The sequence below is a fragment of the Nilaparvata lugens genome, chromosome 2 (genome assembly GCF_014356525.2).
Source record: "Nilaparvata lugens isolate BPH chromosome 2, ASM1435652v1, whole genome shotgun sequence".
In the NCBI taxonomy this organism is placed as follows: Eukaryota; Metazoa; Arthropoda; class Insecta; order Hemiptera; family Delphacidae; genus Nilaparvata; species Nilaparvata lugens.
Genome location: NC_052505.1, coordinates 65,750,268 through 65,772,065, shown reverse-complemented (window position 1 = coordinate 65,772,065; position 21,798 = coordinate 65,750,268). Strand labels below are relative to the sequence as shown.

At 34.5% G+C, this 21,798-nt stretch overlaps 1 protein-coding gene across 3 annotated transcripts in view; it reads right to left on the bottom strand.

The window, feature by feature from the left end:
• LOC111062089 (carboxypeptidase E) overlaps window positions 1-20,607 on the bottom strand; it is a 41,488-nt gene extending 20,881 nt beyond the window's left edge. The window contains exons 1-4 of one of the 3 annotated variants that reach the window (XM_022349798.2): window positions 20,351-20,607; window positions 10,793-11,047; window positions 9,672-9,868; window positions 7,795-7,950 (exon numbers count right to left, since the gene is read on the bottom strand). In XM_022349798.2, coding sequence (XP_022205490.1) covers window positions 7,795-7,950; window positions 9,672-9,868; window positions 10,793-11,033 — 594 coding nt within the window. In that variant the 5' untranslated portion in view covers window positions 11,034-11,047; window positions 20,351-20,607. Of the gene's footprint in view, window positions 1-7,794; window positions 7,951-9,671; window positions 9,869-10,792; window positions 11,048-12,064; window positions 12,354-19,097; window positions 19,174-20,350 lie in introns of those variants that run through there. The other 2 variants (XM_039422500.1, XM_022349804.2) reach the window with 2 other exon arrangements.
• Window positions 20,608-21,798: the final 1,191 nt, after the last annotated feature.

Here is a 21,798-nt window from a genome sequence, read left to right as displayed (position 1 = left end):
GGATAGAAAAGATTTTTCACAGACACAGTCTGTAGAATAATATCGGGAAGACAACAGTCTGTCGTTGTCAGGGTCGGAAAGGATTTTTCCAGGATTTTCCACAAGGAAAATATCGAGTCAGAGACTCCTAATTCAGGAAAAGATTTCAACAGACTTTTCCAAGTAATTGCCAGTCTAAGGACTACCACAAGATCGATCTCTAATTTGCAACTGAGATCACGGGAAAATTCGTGAATTTTCCACAGGGAAAACCAGCAAATAATATTTGCTATTAAAGAGGACAGGTTTCTAAGAATTTTAGAAAGGATTCGCGGTTCTGAAAACCCGCGACTAGGACGATCTCAAATCTGAAACTGAGATCAGGAAGGATTTTAACACAGGAAGAATTAAGAGAAAGAAAGATAAAGGATGCCGCAGTCTAGAAACTTCGGCGAGGAAGTCCTCAAGCTGTACCTGAGAGCTAGAAGGATTTTAGAATAGGGAAAGTGAAGAGAAAGAAAGAGAATGGACGTCGCAGTCTAGAAACTTCGACAAGGACGAACTCAAGCTGCACCTGAGTTCTCTAGGAAAAGGATTGGGCTTTTCCTACTTGGAATTACAGCAAGTCAGAAACTGCTAAGCGAATTTAAAATACAGGGCCACTCTATAGTATGAAAACTAAGCAAAGAAAATCTACCATAAATGATAATAATCTCTCTACAAGGATAAAAATTAATCGAGAAAACTATCCTCAAAAGGAACAGGGATTTTCCCACAAGAATAAAAATTAATTGGGAAAAAACTATTCTTACAAAGGACAGGGATTTCCCTACAAGAATAAAAATTAAATGGAGAAAAATTACTCTTTAAACTAAAGGCCACCTTACTACAGAGAAAGAAAAATATACGGACTACCAGTCCTGACATACGATTACCTGAATCGACGTGGATACTGATACGGAAAATAGCGAACCGATTCCCACTTCCCGTATTATAATTAAAAACGTCGTGAAGCGACAGAGTCGAGACTTATAAATTAAGCACTCAAAAATAATCCGCTTTAAGAGCCTAGCTAAATTCCCCACTCAACTATTTGTAACACAAACTTGAGATCCCTTACAGGCTTCAAAACCAAGGATAATTCGTTCACCCCCAGTGATACGAATTTAGGAAAAATAACCCACAAGAAAGAAAATCCCCCAGGAAGCTCTATCTTCAAATACAGTCGGCAATTCGACATACAATATTCCATTCACTAAAATACGGAATAGAATATTAACCCTCTATTACACCACTATTAGGAGCGCCGCTCGGAACGCAGCCGTACACGAACCCGTTCACCGAACTACTGCCTTCTCTCAGGTCTTCTTGGAGCTGCACCGGGTCGCTGAAAATTAGGAGGCCGGGGGAAAAGAGCTTCCTGACCAATGAGAGTCTGAAAAGACGATCACGCCACTGGTCATGTGACGGGGTTTTGACTCAGCTGCTCCTGATGCTAAGGGTGCAGCAAATGATGACAATACTGCTGATTCATATAGTAGATTAGGCCGGTAACAATATTTCTATTCCAGAAATTTCATGAAGAGCGATACCGACTCAACTCGGTAGCCGAGTGGTAAACAAGATCTGGAAATATCTGGTTAGATGAATCCGCTGCTGATGATTTAAAGGGGTTGACGGCGATGGTGATAATGCATATACAACTACAAGTCTAACAAAATATATCCGGCAGTCGATCCAATTCCAATTCTAAAATAGAATAAATTCGCTAAATTATGCATTAGTCGACGGCTCTCCATCCGTCACAAAAATTCACTTTGTGACACCCCACTCCTACTAAGGAGGGGGGGGGGGTTGGCGATGAGAAGAAAATACAGCATCCGAGGTACCGGTTGACTCCTCGAAGCTGAAAAGAAGAATAATTAGTGTAGTAGGTCAGGCTTCCCAAGCCACAAGATAAGCATGACCTAACGCTGAAAAAGAAACAACCTGTTGCTCCAACTATTGTAACAGCAGTTAGCAATAGACCTCATCGCTTGTTATCTCCCGATAACACCGATAACGACAGCCCCTGGCTGAAAGCAGCTGTATAATAATCTGAAAGGAAAGGAAAAGTAAAACGGCGCAGCACCTGTGAAGAATGAAAAGAAAACGGAGAAAAAGATGAAAGAAGAAAAGAGAACCATTCACCCCTCATATGGAACACATTAGAAATCTACCTAGTTCTGCTCCTACACTCGAGCACCTTGAAACGCACATTCGGCAACACATCAGCAATTCTACCTATTTCTTTCGCTCTTCTCCATCGGCTCCTGTACTGTTGACAGCTAGAATACAATGAATTGTTTTCAAAATCATTCACCCCTGATCTCCTTATCACGGATCGGGTTTTCAATTCTCCTTTCCCACTAAATTCGCTACCGCTACGGCGATTTTCAATTGAATGAGCTACACTACAACCTGCGTTAGCTCTATTCAACTCGCCCCCCTCTCTATGAGAAAATCGTGACAGTACATCCCGTACCACAACCTTGTCCTGCCTATTCTTAATATTTAAAGCATTCCCCTGCTTCTCTATATTTTTAGGACAGGTATAAAGTTTAATAGATTCAACTCTTTTATGGATAAATTATTATACTTCCCATTAGTTAATACTTCATGGTGACTACAATTTTCTTTTCTAACACACCCTACTTGCTCTAACACTTTAAGAGCTTTACCGCTAATACAGGATACCTCTACTCCCATATCTAACAGTGCAATAAATTTTTTTCCTGCAATTTCTACATCAATAAAAATGCGCTCATCCCCCAACTTTGACCTCGTACTTAAAACACGTCGTGATGACTTCACTACAGCGACTCCTGATACGTTATTAGTTTCTGAGACACATTTACAATAGTCAAAAATTTCTTTACACTTTTGACAACTAGAAATTTCGGGACAATTCGACTTCCAATGCCCTACTTTATTACAATTCCAACACTTAGGCTCTTGGATTTCTCCTACCCTATTTTCTCGCGTTTTCGGCGCGGCTTTAGACTGAAAATCACTCCGTTTTTCTCCATCATTTTTCGTGTTTTTCAGAGATAACCTCCCGTTTCTCTCTTCAGCACGAATCGCCTCATACTCTCTGGTTACATCTAACAACTCATCTACATTTTTAACCCCCACACTACGAACATATAATTTATACCTCGGTAATAAATTTAAATACAATCTTTGAAGCATCCTATCCCCCTCATAACTACCTAACCGTCTCATTAAGGTAAGCAAGGCTTCGGCATACTCATCAGCCGGTTCGCCCTCCCTCTGCTTCCTTGCAATGATCTGACTCTCAAGGTCGTTACTATAAGAATGAGGATAATAACGGAGTTTAAATGCCTCTACAAAATCAGCCCACGTCCTCCACTGGGAGCGACGATTCCGCATCCAAAGTAGGGCACCTCCCTCCATCAGCTCCGGCAGGGCTATAAGAGATTGCTCCCCAGAGATCCCATATGCGCCCTGGAGTTCCGCGAGCCTCTCGATGAAACTGGGAGCATCCGATACACCATCAAAATGTAAATTCCAACTTCTTACCTTGTCGCAGACTTCTCCCTGACTATACGTGCCTGAAGAGCGGGACAGTGCCGGCTCTGTACCTGGTTGAGAGGCAGCAGCGGTCCGGGATCGAAGGTGCTCGACCATCCTCCTCCTCAGCTCCTTCACAGTCCCCGCTGCCGACAGGCCGAGACTCTCTAGGTAGCCGACCGCTTCCTCCTTATTCAGCCGATACACCCACGACACTCTGGGGTCGGCTTCACGTTCCGCGAGGTCCTCCCGGCGGACCGCCTGTACGACTTCATCATCCTGATGAGTAGTCTCTTCTCCGTGTACACTCATCGCGGATTGGGATTCACCTAAACCCTCTTCGCGATTTTCTTGGGCGCCAGACGTCTTAGCCCCACGATGGGAGACGTCAGTTTTATTAGCATGACCTATTCCACCCTCTAGGTTTTCTAATAATTGCGAAGTATTGCTACGACGCGGACTAGCTACAGTCGGGTATGGGTCGGGGTCGGTGACCGTATTGACTGGTGGAGATGCTGGACCTACACTTCTCCCTCTATCCTGATTCTTTACCCTCTGCTTCTTTCGCGAGATTTTTAATTTCAGGGGAAGAGTGTTTGCCCGTGCCGTTGCTGGCCGATTCGGCCCTCGGCCTTTGGAATACAGGGTGGGTTTTAAGGGAGTTTAAGATAACCCTATACAAGGAGACGGATCTGACTATCAGATCCCTACCAATAATTCTATTTATAAAGGTAGTACGCAATCTGGACCAACTGCGAATTGACGGCGAGCAAGCTGTACCTGCAAGCCCGGGATGTGGTTTAGAGAATAGGGTGCAGGGTACGAGGTATACGGTATAGGGTATAGGGAACAGAGAATCAATAATAAGATTATTATTCTCTACAGCAAATAAATACCTGCTCAATAATCCGCAATCTGAGAATTGCGCTCTAGCTCTCAGCAAGCTGGACCTGCTAGCTAAATACAGTATATCAATTTCAATTAAGTGGTAATTAAAATTTAGAGGATAAGGTTTTAGGTGTAGGATTTCCGAATCGCGAGCCTGCAGCTGCGAAAGGATTTTCAGCAATTCTGGAACTGCTAAACAGGATTTCCGCACTAGTCTGATGACTGCGCGACAGTTATTAAGGGCCAGTCTGTAACTGCCCTTAAGGGTATGGGAATCACTCTCAATCGTCCGAAACGCTTTTAAATTAATAGTCAGTATGTCGACTATTATGAGAGGATAGAAAAGATTTTTCACAGACACAGTCTGTAGAATAATATCGGGAAGACAACAGTCTGTCGTTGTCAGGGTCGGAAAGGATTTTTCCAGGATTTTCCACAAGGAAAATATCGAGTCAGAGACTCCTAATTCAGGAAAAGATTTCAACAGACTTTTCCAAGTAATTGCCAGTCTAAGGACTACCACAAGATCGATCTCTAATTTGCAACTGAGATCACGGGAAAATTCGTGAATTTTCCACAGGGAAAACCAGCAAATAATATTTGCTATTAAAGAGGACAGGTTTCTAAGAATTTTAGAAAGGATTCGCGGTTCTGAAAACCCGCGACTAGGACGATCTCAAATCTGAAACTGAGATCAGGAAGGATTTTAACACAGGAAGAATTAAGAGAAAGAAAGATAAAGGATGCCGCAGTCTAGAAACTTCGGCGAGGAAGTCCTCAAGCTGTACCTGAGAGCTAGAAGGATTTTAGAATAGGGAAAGTGAAGAGAAAGAAAGAGAATGGACGTCGCAGTCCAGAAACTTCGACAAGGACGAACTCAAGCTGCACCTGAGTTCTCTAGGAAAAGGATTGGGCTTTTCCTACTTGGAATTACAGCAAGTCAGAAACTGCTAAGCGAATTTAAAATACAGGGCCACTCTATAGTATGAAAACTAAGCAAAGAAAATCTACCATAAATGATAATAATCTCTCTACAAGGATAAAAATTAATCGAGAAAACTATCCTCAAAAGGAACAGGGATTTTCCCACAAGAATAAAAATTAATTGGGAAAAAACTATTCTTACAAAGGACAGGGATTTCCCTACAAGAATAAAAATTAAATGGAGAAAAATTACTCTTTAAACTAAAGGCCACCTTACTACAGAGAAAGAAAAATATACGGACTACCAGTCCTGACATACGATTACCTGAATCGACGTGGATACTGATACGGAAAATAGCGAACCGATTCCCACTTCCCGTATTATAATTAAAAACGTCGTGAAGCGACAGAGTCGAGACTTATAATTAAGCACTCAAAAATAATCCGCTTTAAGAGCCTAGCTAAATTCCCCACTCAACTATTTGTAACACAAACTTGAGATCCCTTACAGGCTTCAAAACCAAGGATAATTCGTTCACCCCCAGTGATACGAATTTAGGAAAAATAACCCACAAGAAAGAAAATCCCCCAGGAAGCTCTATCTTCAAATACAGTCGGCAATTCGACATACAATATTCCATTCACTAAAATACGGAATAGAATATTAACCCTCTATTACACCACTATTAGGAGCGCCGCTCGGAACGCAGCCGTACACGAACCCGTTCACCGAACTACTGCCTTCTCTCAGGTCTTCTTGGAGCTGCACCGGGTCGCTGAAAATTAGGAGGCCGGGGGAAAAGAGCTTCCTGACCAATGAGAGTCTGAAAAGACGATCACGCCACTGGTCATGTGACGGGGTTTTGACTCAGCTGCTCCTGATGCTAAGGGTGCAGCAAATGATGACAATACTGCTGATTCATATAGTAGATTAGGCCGGTAACAATATTTCTATTCCAGAAATTTCATGAAGAGCGATACCGACTCAACTCGGTAGCCGAGTGGTAAACAAGATCTGGAAATATCTGGTTAGATGAATCCGCTGCTGATGATTTAAAGGGGTTGACGGCGATGGTGATAATGCATATACAACTACAAGTCTAACAAAATATATCCGGCAGTCGATCCAATTCCAATTCTAAAATAGAATAAATTCGCTAAATTATGCATTAGTCGACGGCTCTCCATCCGTCACAAAAATTCACTTTGTGACAATATATACCAATGATATGCCAATACCAATAGACTGGTACCAATGATATAGCCATGATATCCATTATATATATTATTATGGGCCTATAGCCAGTGATTGAGACATATTGAATTTATAGACCTTGAAGATCGAACAATAACTATCTATGGCAAAAGAGCTCCAAAATGTAGAATTCCATATATTTTGAGCTCATTGCCTCTTGAATTGCTCAACTTCCAAAGGAGAAGTGGAGTTAAAACAGAATTGATACCGTATTATACCTTAACAATAGTGATTGAAAAGTTGTGTTGGACTTCAGAGTAAAATAAGCAAGCTCACATCTCACATCGTTTAGTCAGACAGGCCAATTAGAATAATTTTGAATAAGCACTAAGGATATTATGGTATAAGTTATTATTCATGAGTTTTGCACTTTATTTGGTTAGTATAATACCTACCTTAATATAAAACTCCAGCCTAGTATTTTTTGAATGTATTTCAATATAGAGGTACTATTTAAATAGCTAGAGTATTTCAAAATATGTGAATACTGGTTTTATTGAAACTGTATTCTGAATAAATAAATTGAAATACTACCTACTGTATTCCGAATTCCTGACTACAATAATATTAATTAATTAATTTATGTATTTATTTATTGGGAGAAGACAACAGACATAGCCCAAAACTGTCTTCTTCCAAATTTTTACAAATAAGTTTCAAAAAAGAATGAGGTTAAGATTTAATTTTTCACTTCAAAAAGTCCAATTTCCACTTCAAAACTAATGACTAAACTAAAAATTTTCAATTTTGATATTCAAAAACTAATATTGAAAACATTGATATTTCACTCAAATCTTTAGTGATGTGTTTATTACAGCTGGTAAGTTTAGATGCTAAATCATATTATCATCACAACATGATCTTCAATCATGATGATCTTCCCGTTCCACGTTAGCCGCTCGGCCGACAATTTCGAAAAAAAAGGTCTGTAAAATGAATTAATGTATAATTATTATTAGCCCCCTTATTAAAATTTCTGGTCAGAAACCATCCCCAATATTCACACAACATATTCCCAAAGTTTCATGCCGTTCGCTGTCAAGTAGGCTGGTTTTCGAGTCTATAGGGAACAAACAAACTGACACACAAACAGACATTCATTTTTATTTATAGAGATTGAGACATGAACGTTAAAATTGATTATGAGATATCGAACATTAAATTTATTAGCTTACTGGTTCAGTGAGACGATCGACCATATTGATGAGATGATTGTTGTGTTCAATGTGCGATCGTTCGTTGCTGAATATGATCCTGTCCAAATCAGGGAAGTTACGATTCAAGTCGACATTGTTCTTGTTTGTTCGTCCGACTAGATAGTCGTTCCCACCCTGAAAAAAAGATTTTCGAGAATCAATCAAGAATATGACGACGATAAATTCTATGAAGAGTAATAAACTTTTACAGTCCTAATTATAGAAAAAATAATTGTTAATGTTCAGTGTAAACTGTAACGAGATTGAAGGGAATTTATTCATTATTACCTATTCCAGAATTAGGCTGGGACTTGTTGCTCTTACCCAGTTTTATCTATTATTATTATTTTTAATTGTATTGATAAAAAATGAATACTCTAGATGAATAAGTGACTTGCACTCATACAACATGAAAAATTAATACATCTAAACATTCATCTCACTTGTTCAACAATATTACAAAGTTCACAATGGAGTCCCACAAATCTCATCAAGACAATAAAGATGCATAAGTAGGCTGAAGAATAAATAAATTTCCTTGAAAAAATATTCAATTGAAGGGGTAGACCAGGAATGTGGGATGGATTGATAATTAATATATTTTTCTTCCATGCTAACGGTAGGCTATATTGCAATACTATTTTGTTAAAAAATGTTCTGCTTCTTGAAAATCATAATAGGCCCTATTCCTATAGGCTACTAGGTTTTTTGTCGTAAATGAAATTATAATAATGAGCTCATCATAATAATGTTATAAAATGATAATGTTATAATAATGAACTCACTCCCAGCTCCCAGCAGACTGTATTTTGCTTGCTGTATGAATAGTAGCCTTGAATTTTGTTTTAATTGAAATTTTCGTCTTACTACACTTCACTTCTACAACTTTACTGTGATAAAGATATAAAGAAATTTTTAATATTGATAAAAATAAAGATAATAATTTTGAGTTGTGATCTCACGTTTAATTCCATTTTATTATTCCCGGCACACCACTACTAGTCAAAGTTTTTCTAAAATAGCTTTGAGCTCCTCGTCTATCATGTTTTTTTAGAATTCCGGGGATTTAGGCATGTATTTCATTAGAAAACCAGTGGTGTACGTTTGTTCATAATAGCAGCAAAAATGGTTCAATGCCAAGAAATATAAATTTTATAGTATTTACTAAATTATAGGTTTCATTAAAATTATTTCATTTTGTCTTTTTGAAGATCTTATGTGTGTATAATGTTAATTACCTAGTATATAAAGTGTCTCAAGTTATGTCAAGACTCAACGTCGGCGTACAAGTTTTCTTCTGCCAACGTGTACGTAGCACAGTTCTGTTATAAAAGATTATTTGTACCATGTATTTTTTGTGCAATAAACTATTTGATTTGCCATGTGATGATAATTAGACAGCGTTATAGTATTCCACATCTGGTGTCCCTTTTAAAGTGTTATAAGCGCCAAAAGACTTGATGCCCAGCGACTTGCACGGACTGTTGATATCTAACTGGTGTCCATAGTGTGACAAGCGCCATACAAACTAATGACCGCGACTCACTTGGACTCTTGGTAGCTCACCCTCTGATGTCCCCAGAGTAACGAGTCCCATACAAACTAATGCCCGCGACTCACTTGGACTCTTGGTAGCTCACCCTCTGATGTCCCCAGAATAACGAGCGCCATACAAACTAATGCCCCGCGATTTGCTTGAACTCTTGGTAGCTTACTACCTTATCTCCCCAGAGTAACAACGAGCTGTATGCCCTGTGTGACTCGCACAGACTGTTGGTGGCTGACTGGTGTCCCTAGTGTAATGAGCGGCATGAGAGCTAATGTCTGCGACTCGCTGATTGGTGTAATAAGCTCACCGCATCAGTGGCCACCTGCCATCCATCCGGGTTCATACTGGGCAGCAGATGTATCCTGGTGGACTGGATGAGCTTGATGATGTTGTCGTTGCCAGCCAGGTACTCATCACACAAGTAGTCAGCCAGCTTCAGCAGCAGTTCTCGACCCAACACCTCGTTGCCGTGCATGTTGGCTATGTATTTGAATTCGGGGTGTACTGTACATGTAACAATAATAAATAAATGTTCATTTCCCCCAAAAAAATGAAACTACTACATCAATTACAGAAAATATAAGATAAATTACAATTACATACGATAGTTAGTTACAAAACATGTCCTATAATGTGTCCTCTACATGTTTAGTGTTTTCTGTGTGGAAATTGACCTACTCCACTATAGCGTAGGTACCATGTTCTAGAGTAGGTTTTGTTTGTTTTGTTTTTATGGGCGGATTATTAATTAGTTAGTGTTTAGTACGTCATTAGGTGGTTAGTTGTTGTTTGAAATAATGTTTTTTTCTATATGTTCTGTCTTCCTTTGCCCATCAACCAACTGTGTACTATTGTTTTGAACAAACAATCACAAACTAGTTTATTTATTTAAAACATATATTTATATTATAATATTTAAATACCATTTCTCAACAATGATAAGGCTAATCAGTACTTTTTTTCAAATAATGTTTTGAAAATTAATCTGAATATGGAATAGTTCTGTATATTTTATTTGGTCACTTACTTCCCTGGAAATTTAAAACTCACCTAAAATTAATATGAATTGAACAGTATAATATATGGACAGTATAATATTATTATACAGATCTAGATATCAATATTACATCAGATATACTTGTATCAGCTATCCCCTATGAAAGGCAGAAAACTATAGTAGGTAACATTGAGTAAAACCTTATTTCAAATAGGTACCGTATACGTACAGTTTTTAAAATTCAATAACACTGTTTCTATTTATGAAAATAAAAACTAATAATACAGTTTTTATTATTTCTATAAAATTCTACAGTGAAAAAATGAAATAGATCAACATTAATGTGTTATACACTAATAAATGTATAGTTGATTCTACCATTTTTGACGGAATCTATCCTGCAAGTGCTAGTCATGATTTGAATTACTCACAAATCTGATGGCGTCCAGGCCTGCTGGAAAACTCGATGACATAGAGCGGGATGTTCTGAACGGACAACTCGGTGAGGGTGTAGAGGTGTGTGATCTTGGGGCATTTGCGATGCACCTCCTCCATCGCAGTCTGCATTTCCAAGTTGTTGTGGTGCTTAAACTCGAATGCCGCACTGCAGTCAGTCAAAGCGAGCAGCCAAACCGCTGACATCAGCACAAAACTTTCAGCTAACATCTTCATATGAATCGGTTCAACTGAAAAATTAAAAAGATTTGAAATTGAGTAGCCTACCTACGAGTATAAAGACGTGGAAAATTAGACCAAATTGTCTATGGATTTCAAATTAAATAAGATTTTTAAATGGAATAACAAAGGTTACTGAAATAGAATATCAAAAATCAGGCTTACTCGAATGGAATGGATTTCTCAAACATGGTGTATCAACATGTATCTACAGAAGATGTAAATACAATTTTGAAATGTCAAAGAAAGTAATTGTAACTAATATTACCTATTCTATCAAAAAACTATAAAGTTAAAACTATAATCAAGTACCTAACTCTATTGTAATAACGGTATTATCTAATAATACTGAAACGAAGGAATTCAAAACAACTTATATATTATAGCGAATTAATTAGAATCTCAGTTGATAGATGGGCCTATCATTAATTTATTATTCGAATTGTAAAATTGTGAATCCAAATTAATTTTTAATTAATGTACCAATAGGCCAATACATGTTTAAAAATCAAATAATGAGTCAATTTATTTTTATTGAAATATTTTTTTATAACTACCCAATAATTCAGATTTCAAATTTCCAAATTTACTCTAGTTAATTTCATTTAGAATGTATATTTTTTTGCTTATTCACAATATTATTTTGATGTCAATAGAGAATGTCATTATTAGAAGAGCAAATAAAAACGTCTGCTTACTAAGTTACTTCATAGAAAGTCTTATCAAGTCTATTTATCTTTAAAATAATAATATTATCAAATATTCTTTTTAAAATAGACTACGCTAGGCTATTACAAAATAGGGTTGTGAAAATAAATTAATACATAATTATAAATAACTTATAAGAATGAGTTTATCAATCCTTGATTATAGTGAAGCTGCAAAAATAAGTTTGTAGATGCCGATATTAATGTAAAAATTAATCTATAGTAGCCTATATAGAACTACATTACTCAATCAAAAACAATATTTTGATCCGATCAGAATAATGAAATGGAATTTTTGGAAACACTCCTTAAATTACATACCGTAGGTACTGTGTTTTGTAGAGATAACCTTGAATTTTGTTTTTCATTATTTAATGCCAGAATTCTTAAAGGCATAATAAAATTATCACATTGAAAACGAGGAATACAAAAGTTAATTTTTAATTTCAAATCATATATTTGAAATAGATTGCTATTATCTACTAAAGTTAGTTTGCTCTGAAATAATTGAAAAATGATGGGAAACATTTTGTGCTTGCTTAAACAGCAGACAACAAACTATTTTGGAAGTATCAAAACGTGACATCGTAATATCTCGATAAGATGATAAAGATAGATAATTATCTCTAGAGTCTATAAAGAGCTTTTAAAACTTTGAAAATAGATCCGCTGATTTTGAATTAAAATAATAATCAAGAGAGAATGAAGTAGAGACTACTCATTTAAAATGTGTTTTTTATGGAATAATTTATCAAATTAACATAAATAATGATCAAAATTTACGCCTTTAACAGTTGAAAGAAACTACCGTACTAGATGTTTGAATAAAATTATTGAATACAGTAGGCTAATAGATATGCCGATACTTTTTTCAAATTACGGTAACATTAGGCCCTATCCATTATAAACTTTTTACGAAATAAAATTAATTATTATTTTTCCAATTAATAATTAGAAAAAAAACCTTATTGAAGAAACAATGTGATTTTTTAAATAATTATTTCCTCAATTGTTCATTGAATGTACAATATGAATGAAACGGCGTGTCGGTGTTCTAAAAACGTTCATAATACAAAAATATCAAAGACGCTCAAATTTAAAACTTATGCTATCTTAATATCTTAATCAGTTTTGAATGCTGAAATATTGTTTTCAATAATTCCAATTACAAGATACAGAGAATAATGAGATATAAATATTATATATCTTTATTTTGTTTTATCATTGTGTATTGTTGTTGATGTTTGCATGTATTCATTTTGTTAATATGTATTAAACTTGTATGTGTGTATGAAATAGATAAAAATATATTTCTTGAAAATAGAGTGGACCTATAGATATTTTACCTATAGAGTGGACATTATATTATACTGTCCAAACTTTGCCACGCCATCAAATGAAGGCCATTCTATTATATGCCTGACTGGAGTAAATTTATAATAAGTCTTCAATAAAATTAACTTTGATGGAATATATCAGGAAAATATCAGAAATAGCCTATAGTTTCCATAAAATATTTATTTTTCAATAGACCTACGGTACGGTACTGGATAATCAGAAATTTAAAATTTATAAAATATTTTTAAAACTTATTCATTCAACACAATTTGCATAATGGTTTATAAAAGATAACTAGTAGGATATTATCTCTATCTTATTGATTTATCCATTCAACTATCAGCTCTTCCAATTACAGTAGCTACTGTAATTATTGTTAAATCGACTCGACTGATTTGCTTATCACAATAAATTTTAATGCCCATAATAAATAATGCAAAATAATATCATATATATATATATATATATATATATATATATATATATATATATATATATAATATATATATATATATATAAAAGCGAAATGGCACTCACTCGCAGAACTAAAAATCTACCGGACCAAAAACGTTCAAATTTGGTAGGTATGTTCAGTTGGCCCTTTAGAGGCGCACTAAGAAATCTTTTGGCAATATTTCAACTCTAAGGGTGGTTTTAAAGGGTTTAAAGTTCGTCTTTTAGCATGTATATTCTTCTTATTCTCTTAATTATAATTGAAAAATGTCCATACCATATGTTAATATAGAACTATAATCTAGAGAGAGTACCTCTTCGAAACAGTTGTTAACTGGTAACTAAATTAATAATTTTGTCAGGTTGGCATTAAGTTGAGTTGACTTTGTTAGGTTGGCACCAAGTTGAAGATTGAAATGCATTTATCGCGGAAAAATTGATTGGGCACTGCTACTTCAATCAGAGCTATTCCTGGGAATACTATATTACTAGCCGTCAGGCTCGCTTCGCTCGCCATATCCGTTTAGCCAGACGTTTAGTCTGGCCCCCCGACTGGATCGTCCTAATATAATGATCGTCCTACAAATGAAAAATGCAGGCGAGAGAAGCGAGCCTGCTGATCTCATTCTTGGACGATCCAGTCGGGGGTCCAGTGTGCGGAGCCCCCTGGCTAGACGGATAAGGCGAGCGAAGCGAGCCTGACGGCTAGTGTTCTTATAAGGCCCTCGGAATTTCGGTTTCGTGTGAAGCCAATAAGGAATAACTAGGATAATTTTCTTCTAAAAATTATAGTTTAATCTATAATTTATTAATAACAATAAAAAGATTTAAAATAATCTAAACTAAATTGTAGTTTTATATATTATATAGATGAATTCCCGTTATTTGATTAAACAGATTACATCGTCAGTATCTATAAAAGTAATTTTTAATCAATGATGAAAGACTCTAATTCATTGTTTCCCCAATTATTTTCTTCGTCCTTGAATCTCTTTTGATTCTCTTGTGATAACTGGTTTGCGATTTTTGCAAAAACTCGCCAATTTACATGGATTCACAAGCTATTTACCGATTTTATTTCAACATAACCAATCTAGTACATTGAGAATTCTTCTGATAGATATTCCCCTCGTTATTTCGATAGTAGTTGTCTGTTTACAAAGACCTTCACTTTGAGTTTTCAAGAAATTATATCCCTACTATAGGCTCTCCCCCTTCTTAATGGAGTTTTGGACTCTTACTTTTATAATAATGATTTTCTATTTTACCTTGACATATGGGATATGGGTCAACATGTTGTATTGCCAAGATAATGATCATAATAAGCTTCTAAAACCATTATTAAATTTTGTTTTCTGTGATTAATTGATTTTTTATCAGTTTCTAACGCAGAAATCAACAATATACGGAGATTATATTTCATGTAGGAGGAAATGAAAATGTACTTCCATTTCCATTGTAGGAAATTTATAAAGTATAGGTAGTGTAGTTAAATGCACAATGATCTTAAAATTATTAGTTTACCGGTACATAATATTATTGTTTCCTGCCAATTTCCATTTTGTTGTCTAATACATCCGATTTTAAATTCAAAAACTCACGGCACTTGGCTACTACAGTATACAGATCGAATGGAGAAGGGATTTTTTTTAAATAGTGTAATTTTCACGAAAAACTCATATAAAACTAGGTCGTATGAATGAATACTAATGGAAAGGCATGTATTCATCATCCTATTTATGATCTTACAATCAAAATGTCCAAATGCACCCCTTTACTTTTTAAGACGACACTGGAAAGATGTGTTTGCATGTTACATTCAGCTTTACAGCCTAATATTATGGGTGATGCAAAGAAATTGGAAATTATGTAATTTCTAGTTTCCGCCACCAATAATTTTTTGAATCTAGTGAATTATTAATTTAAATGGAATGTATTCATCATGCCATTTATGATCCTAAAATAATTAGAATGTTCAGAATTGTATTTACTTTTTAAGATGACATATAAGAAAGATTTCGATTGAAATATTTAGTCGAAAAATAAAAATAAGAAAGAAAAACGAAAAAGATGAAGAAAAGCAACAACAACAGAAATAATAAGATGAGGACAAAAACAATAAGATTCAGAGATAGAGAAATCGTGAAAAGTAGAGAAAGAAAAAGAGGGTGAGAATTATTGTGAGAGCGGAGAGGAGAAGATCTTGATGTGTAGGGGTAGGCTACACACCATAGACCTAATTTAATGGATGGAAAAGTAGCCCAAAAGTTACGGTGTAAAAATAACTCGACCTTGCTCTCCTAAATCACTTTTTCCTACGCTACTTTCCAAGTTTATCCATAATAATTTTTTCTTGCTTGCTCAGCAAACTTTCAGGATGGGTCATGCATGTAACTAGGGCTGACATGTAATGAAAGCAGACGAACTTTTTCGTCGAGTGAAAACGTGTTTGCTCTCTTGAACGGCGAGATCGCAGTTTTTCAGGCTGCACGCACTTTACATAGGAAAAATAAGGCTTATAAAAATTGAGATCACCTGCAACTGCAATCTTGTAACTTTGTTGATAATTATGGAAATTATATGCTCAGTAGAGAAAAAGAATATCACTCAGCTTAGAAAAGCTCATGAATGAAAATGAAAAACCTTGTTTATATTTGATCAGCTTCAAATGTGTTCTATATTTTTTATAAAGCTGAATCAGAGTTGAAAGATATAGTATTTTTATAAAAAATTATTAAATGAGCTTCTTATACTTGTAAAAAAAATAATTGGAAATATGGTCAATGTTGGGAAGCCTGATTAAGTTATAAAACATAATTTATCATTCAGAATAATAAACGATACTTGATATTATTATGTTCTGTGGATATAAAGCTGAGTCAGATATGATCAAACAATAAAGATCTATTCAATGACAATACACGTAGTCTGTTTTGTTTACATTTCTATTTTATTAGACAATATTATGAACCTTTCATTTGCTGTTACTTATTTCAATTCACCACCTCTTTTGAATCTCTCTGCCTCCAATGTTATGAACTTTGATAGTACCACTCAAGTAGTGTCGGTTTATGAATGGTTCAACCTACAGCTACTATTTAAAGTTTCTTATATAGTAACTTTTAACTGTAATTCAAAAATTTATACCAATGTACCTAGAATACATCTATCCTAGGTACCTTGGTTTTATACCTACAAGCTGCTTCTGGATTTGATTGTATTCTCGAAAATTGAAATAAGACTTGTCTATTTTTAAAATCAATATTTTGAAAAATTACCTATCATTGTAACTTTGAAATAGGCTAAACAATGGGAATCTCCCGCTATATTCATATTGGTAACTTTAACAAAACATTTCCGAACCTATGTTCATAGGAAAATTATATCCGCCTATTCCAATATTTGTATAATACAAAATTATTACAACAAGCCTTTTAGCAGCTCCATCTTTATTTAATATAATCTGGTATCATAGAATAAACCATCTGATCTCTGCTAGTATAGGTTATATACTGTAGAGGGATAGACCTTCTCCTCTAGGGCTAAGGGGAACATACAAGCCATTAAATTAAGTTATAATATACAGTTTCTGTATAAAGGACTACAATATTACAATAATTATAGTGAGGGGTATAATTCAATTTCAAGGTACCTATACAGTTCGAGAATTTTGACCATTTTTATTTCAAATTTAATGTTATTTACACATTTTCAGCTTCAAAATATTACCCGAAACAGTGAAATGAGATTTTTATTTATTTCTTTGCTTTTTATTAAGATACTGCCTCTCAACATAACAGGCAAATGTACTCACGTAAAAAATCTGTGACAAATATGACGTGACGATCATCGTGATTGCATCATCATATCCGGCAGTCATTCAATTGAAAAATTTATTACTTTATTCGAGCCATAATTCATGCTCTCATATTGTATCAACAGATGTTGATCTGTTATGTGTTGAATACCCTACATATTTTTATGACTTTTATCTCAGTTGACACAATTGGCTAACAAAGTAATAGACCTACTGCTTGTGATATCAACATTTCCAATTGCCTGAACAATATCGTTCAAATTTTACTGTACCGTATTTATTGTGAACAGTACCTACAGGTACTGTAGGCTACTATCATTGTATTGAAAAATATCTAACTCAACGTGAACCAATTTATTATGAATTTGATTAAATTTTTATTGTGAATAGTACCGTTTTCTATACTAGTAGTTCTGTGTACAGTAGATCTCGGCAGTTATAAACTACATCAGCCTCCTCTAATTGGTACCTGTCCATCAGAGTAAATTCTGTCCTGTCCTGTCCTGTCGTATCGGCGAGATATTGTTGTAAAAACGGCTAATGGCTGTTTGGGTTGGCATATTGACAATGCTAATCATCTGTTGTTAACAACACTATCATGAAAAGCTAATTTCCTACAAGACATACTGTCAACTAAGCTAATAATTTCTTAAAAGACTTACTGGCAACTGGTCAGCCCGAGTTGAAAGCAGAAGAGTAAGGTCGAGAGAAAATACTATGTTACTTTAAAAAAATTATCATTTTTAATTTAAAAATTATCAATTATTATTACTCTTCTCAATGTTGATAACCATTCCCTTATCTCTTATCGCACTATACCATTCTGTTACAGCATTTTGTAGATCTCTTTGAGTGTTAGCTATTAGCAAGATATCGTCTGCATAAATCAGTGCTTGAACGTATACTGGGCGGAGGTTGCGGTTTACAATCTTGGTCAAATATTATATTTTAACATATTCAGCTCTACCTGAGTCAACTTATTTTTGAGATAACTTGGTAAAGCTCATATAATATTTCAATCTTTCATACCCAACTGATTGTCTCATAAGAAGTGTAACTCGCCTATGAATTTCTAAGTGATTTTTATTATTGAAGTTAGTACATACTCGATATTTTTATGAATTTATATGAACTTTTATGAGCATTATCACCATTATCCAGGTATATTTGGATTTTAGTAAGGCATATACAAAAATGTTTAATATAAATTGCATAATGAAATAGATACTCAAAATAATAATAATAAAATTGAATTTCAAAAATTAATTAGATTACCAAACTAAATGGTAAACAATATTGATTGTCTCATACTAAATTAGTAAATTGTATAGTTGAAATGAAGGCTGAGAGCTCTCTAATACTATGAGTACAACCAAGAAGATGGCGAACCTGCCGAAAGATCTCGTTGTCACAGTGAGTGATTAATTCATTTATTGTAAAATATCTGACTGCTAGTCGTTTTTTCTAATAGCAAAAAGTGACTCTCTAATACCTTTTCCCTTCTATTATTGTATTTTAAATTGATACCGTTCATCGTAATAATTTCATGTACCGAGCATGACATGAATATCAATTTATAATTATTTTTTGTATCGAAGTATAAAGCATTAGCTACCAAAAAATACGTCTAACTGAACAAAAAATAATCTTAGATTATGATAGCTCGATTATGTGGAATTTTTTGATTGTTTCTCATGCCTATAATTTATTATTAAATTCTGGTCAACATGTTATATTGGTACTTACAGATGTCACATTGACAAAATATTGCAGATTTCTGTGTCGCTTTAACTTTTACTTCACACATTCACTTCACATATTGCTTGAAGGCTATGAACAATAGTGTTCATCAGTTAATGTCAAAATATATGTAAACAAAACATAAAAAACTTTCAAATTTGTCTTTTTTCAACAGACAAAAACGTAAAAATAAAATTGCCTTGATAAAATGCTATACTGACTATTATCTCACTCAAGTGAGTTTTTTCCAATAAGGAAATTTTTCAAGTTTCCTTGAAGTGTGGTTTATTGTAACACACGCTGAAATTGTTATCTTAGATCAATATACTGCTATTACATTCTGATAGTATCATGGGTTTAATCATTTATGGGGATGCAGATTGTTGAAATTCTCATGTGATTATAACATTAGCCTACTATATCAATAAGTTAGGCCAGATGGGTAGAACAATTTCAGTTTTTTCAACTCTCATTGCTTTTGTATTACGGTGCTGTACTGACAATCACGGTCCGTTATATCTCTAATTTCAGGTGCTGATGCGAATTGAATGAATAAATATTTTTAAACTTGATATTATTATGTCCAAACCTTATCGTTAGTCAGCATATTAATGGATTTCTTAAATGGAATTGACATACGGTAACACTGGTTTTTAAAACAATGAAAAGCCATTTTCAGTTGATAATCTCTATAGTATTATTAAATTCTAGATTGGTTTTGGTACAGCATATATAGTAATCAGAAATAGTTAGGCTACCGGTACTTAATTTTTTCATTAGGTAAATCAGTGGTTATGAAATTTCAAATAGTTTTATCATTAAGTTAAAATGAATCATACCATATCATGTTCACTACAACACAGAATGTGTTTAATATCTTCTAGAATATACCGGTATCACCATCATTCTAGAATGAACCCCTATCAAGAGAATAAGCCAACATTTTTCATAAACATCTGTTAACAGATGGAGTTGAAAATCATGTTATTTATTAAATTTGAGTATGGAAAAGAATCAAAACGTGGGTTTTCAATGAATATAAATGGATAAATCAGATCATAAAAAAGTAGTTTATAATACCTATCCATACGGAATACGAGATACGGCTGTTAGTATAACAACTGAATTTTCAACAATTTATCACTAAACAGATAGTATAGATTCACAGGGCACAGACATCAATTATTGAAGAATGTCTTATCAAGTAGTCCAATAAAAATCATAAAGATTGTAAAATTTATGATTTTTTCATCACTCACCTTCTCAGTACAGCTTTGTTAACACCCAACACTGCAATCTAGATAGCCTGTCAAAAATGTAGCTTATTCAATTTCTAATTTGGTTCATCATGATTGAACAGTTTCAGAGCTGTTTCTCTGCTAGCAATGAATGAAAACTCAAAGGAAAATGTTTGAGCCTAACACTCGAAGCACAAAGTAGTTTCAAGTTGTGGAAGACCTCAGATTGTGGCTTTTTGTGACTTCTACCCCTTCCTCCCCTCATAAACGAGCACCACTACCCAAAGCGCATGCGCGAGTATCATCCCACGCGCATTTATTGATTGTTGGCGAGAAGTGTCGTCAGTACTAATGTTGGAAAGGTCTCCATATATGCACTAAAACAGTACATCGTATAGATGTGTTAACTGTTCATTTTCACAGATAACAGAATAGACCTAGTCTACCTTGGACTTGAATTTTCGATGTTCAAGATCAATATAAAATTCAATAGACTGACTATCTGTTGGAATTTATTGTAAGGAAAAGAGACTGTAGGCTACACCTTTCGGCAGGCAATAACTGTAGAGATGAAAATTGTTTTCTCTAGTAACAAATTAGGACCCAGCTGTACGTTCGTCTACTTAATTTTTCTGTAAAATGATGTAATTAAAAAAAACAATGCCACTATGATGCCAATATGATGCAATGAAATCATTTAACCGTGGTTAAATTTAGTAGACATACTATGGAACTGGCCCTTGGATTTGATTTTCAAATAAAAAAATTAAGTCTCTTAGATTTATGAAGTATGGTGATGAGCGACGAGTATTCATTATTTGTATACTGGTTAAATGATATATCTTGCGTTATATAATTAATATTATTTGGAAGCATGAAGGCTATGTTACAACTCATTATGTGTTCAACGATCGTTTCACCTTGGTGCGGCTACACTCGTTATTCAAGTTATAACGACAGTACATTTTTAAAAATAGGCTGGACTACTGTAATATTAGAGGGTTTTTATTGTCAAACTTACGTATTAGAAGCTTAATTGGACATAAATGACCAATATTAATGTTCAACAAACTGAAATAAAACTTTTGATACTAAATCTTTACATTTCATGTTTAATATTTTGATACGAAGTGATCAATATAATATAGTACCAGTCTCAGTATAAGTGTTCAAATTAGCATCAGTAGGCTACTGTATTTTCATAGTATAGCATACTTGAATGTTCAATATTCAAATTCAATAGAACATTTTTCTTTCAATGAAATTATAATAAAATAATCTATATTTCATTCACTTTATGATATACCTGGTTTAATAATAGGCTCACTCAGTGGTAACAATGATGAAACGAGTTTTTTTCATTTGATATTTACGAAAACGAATGTGTGAGAATGTGCATGTTTGATAACAATAATTGACTGCAAAACGGTTCTCAGGTAGACTGCTATTAGTTTCTTCCTCATTATAAT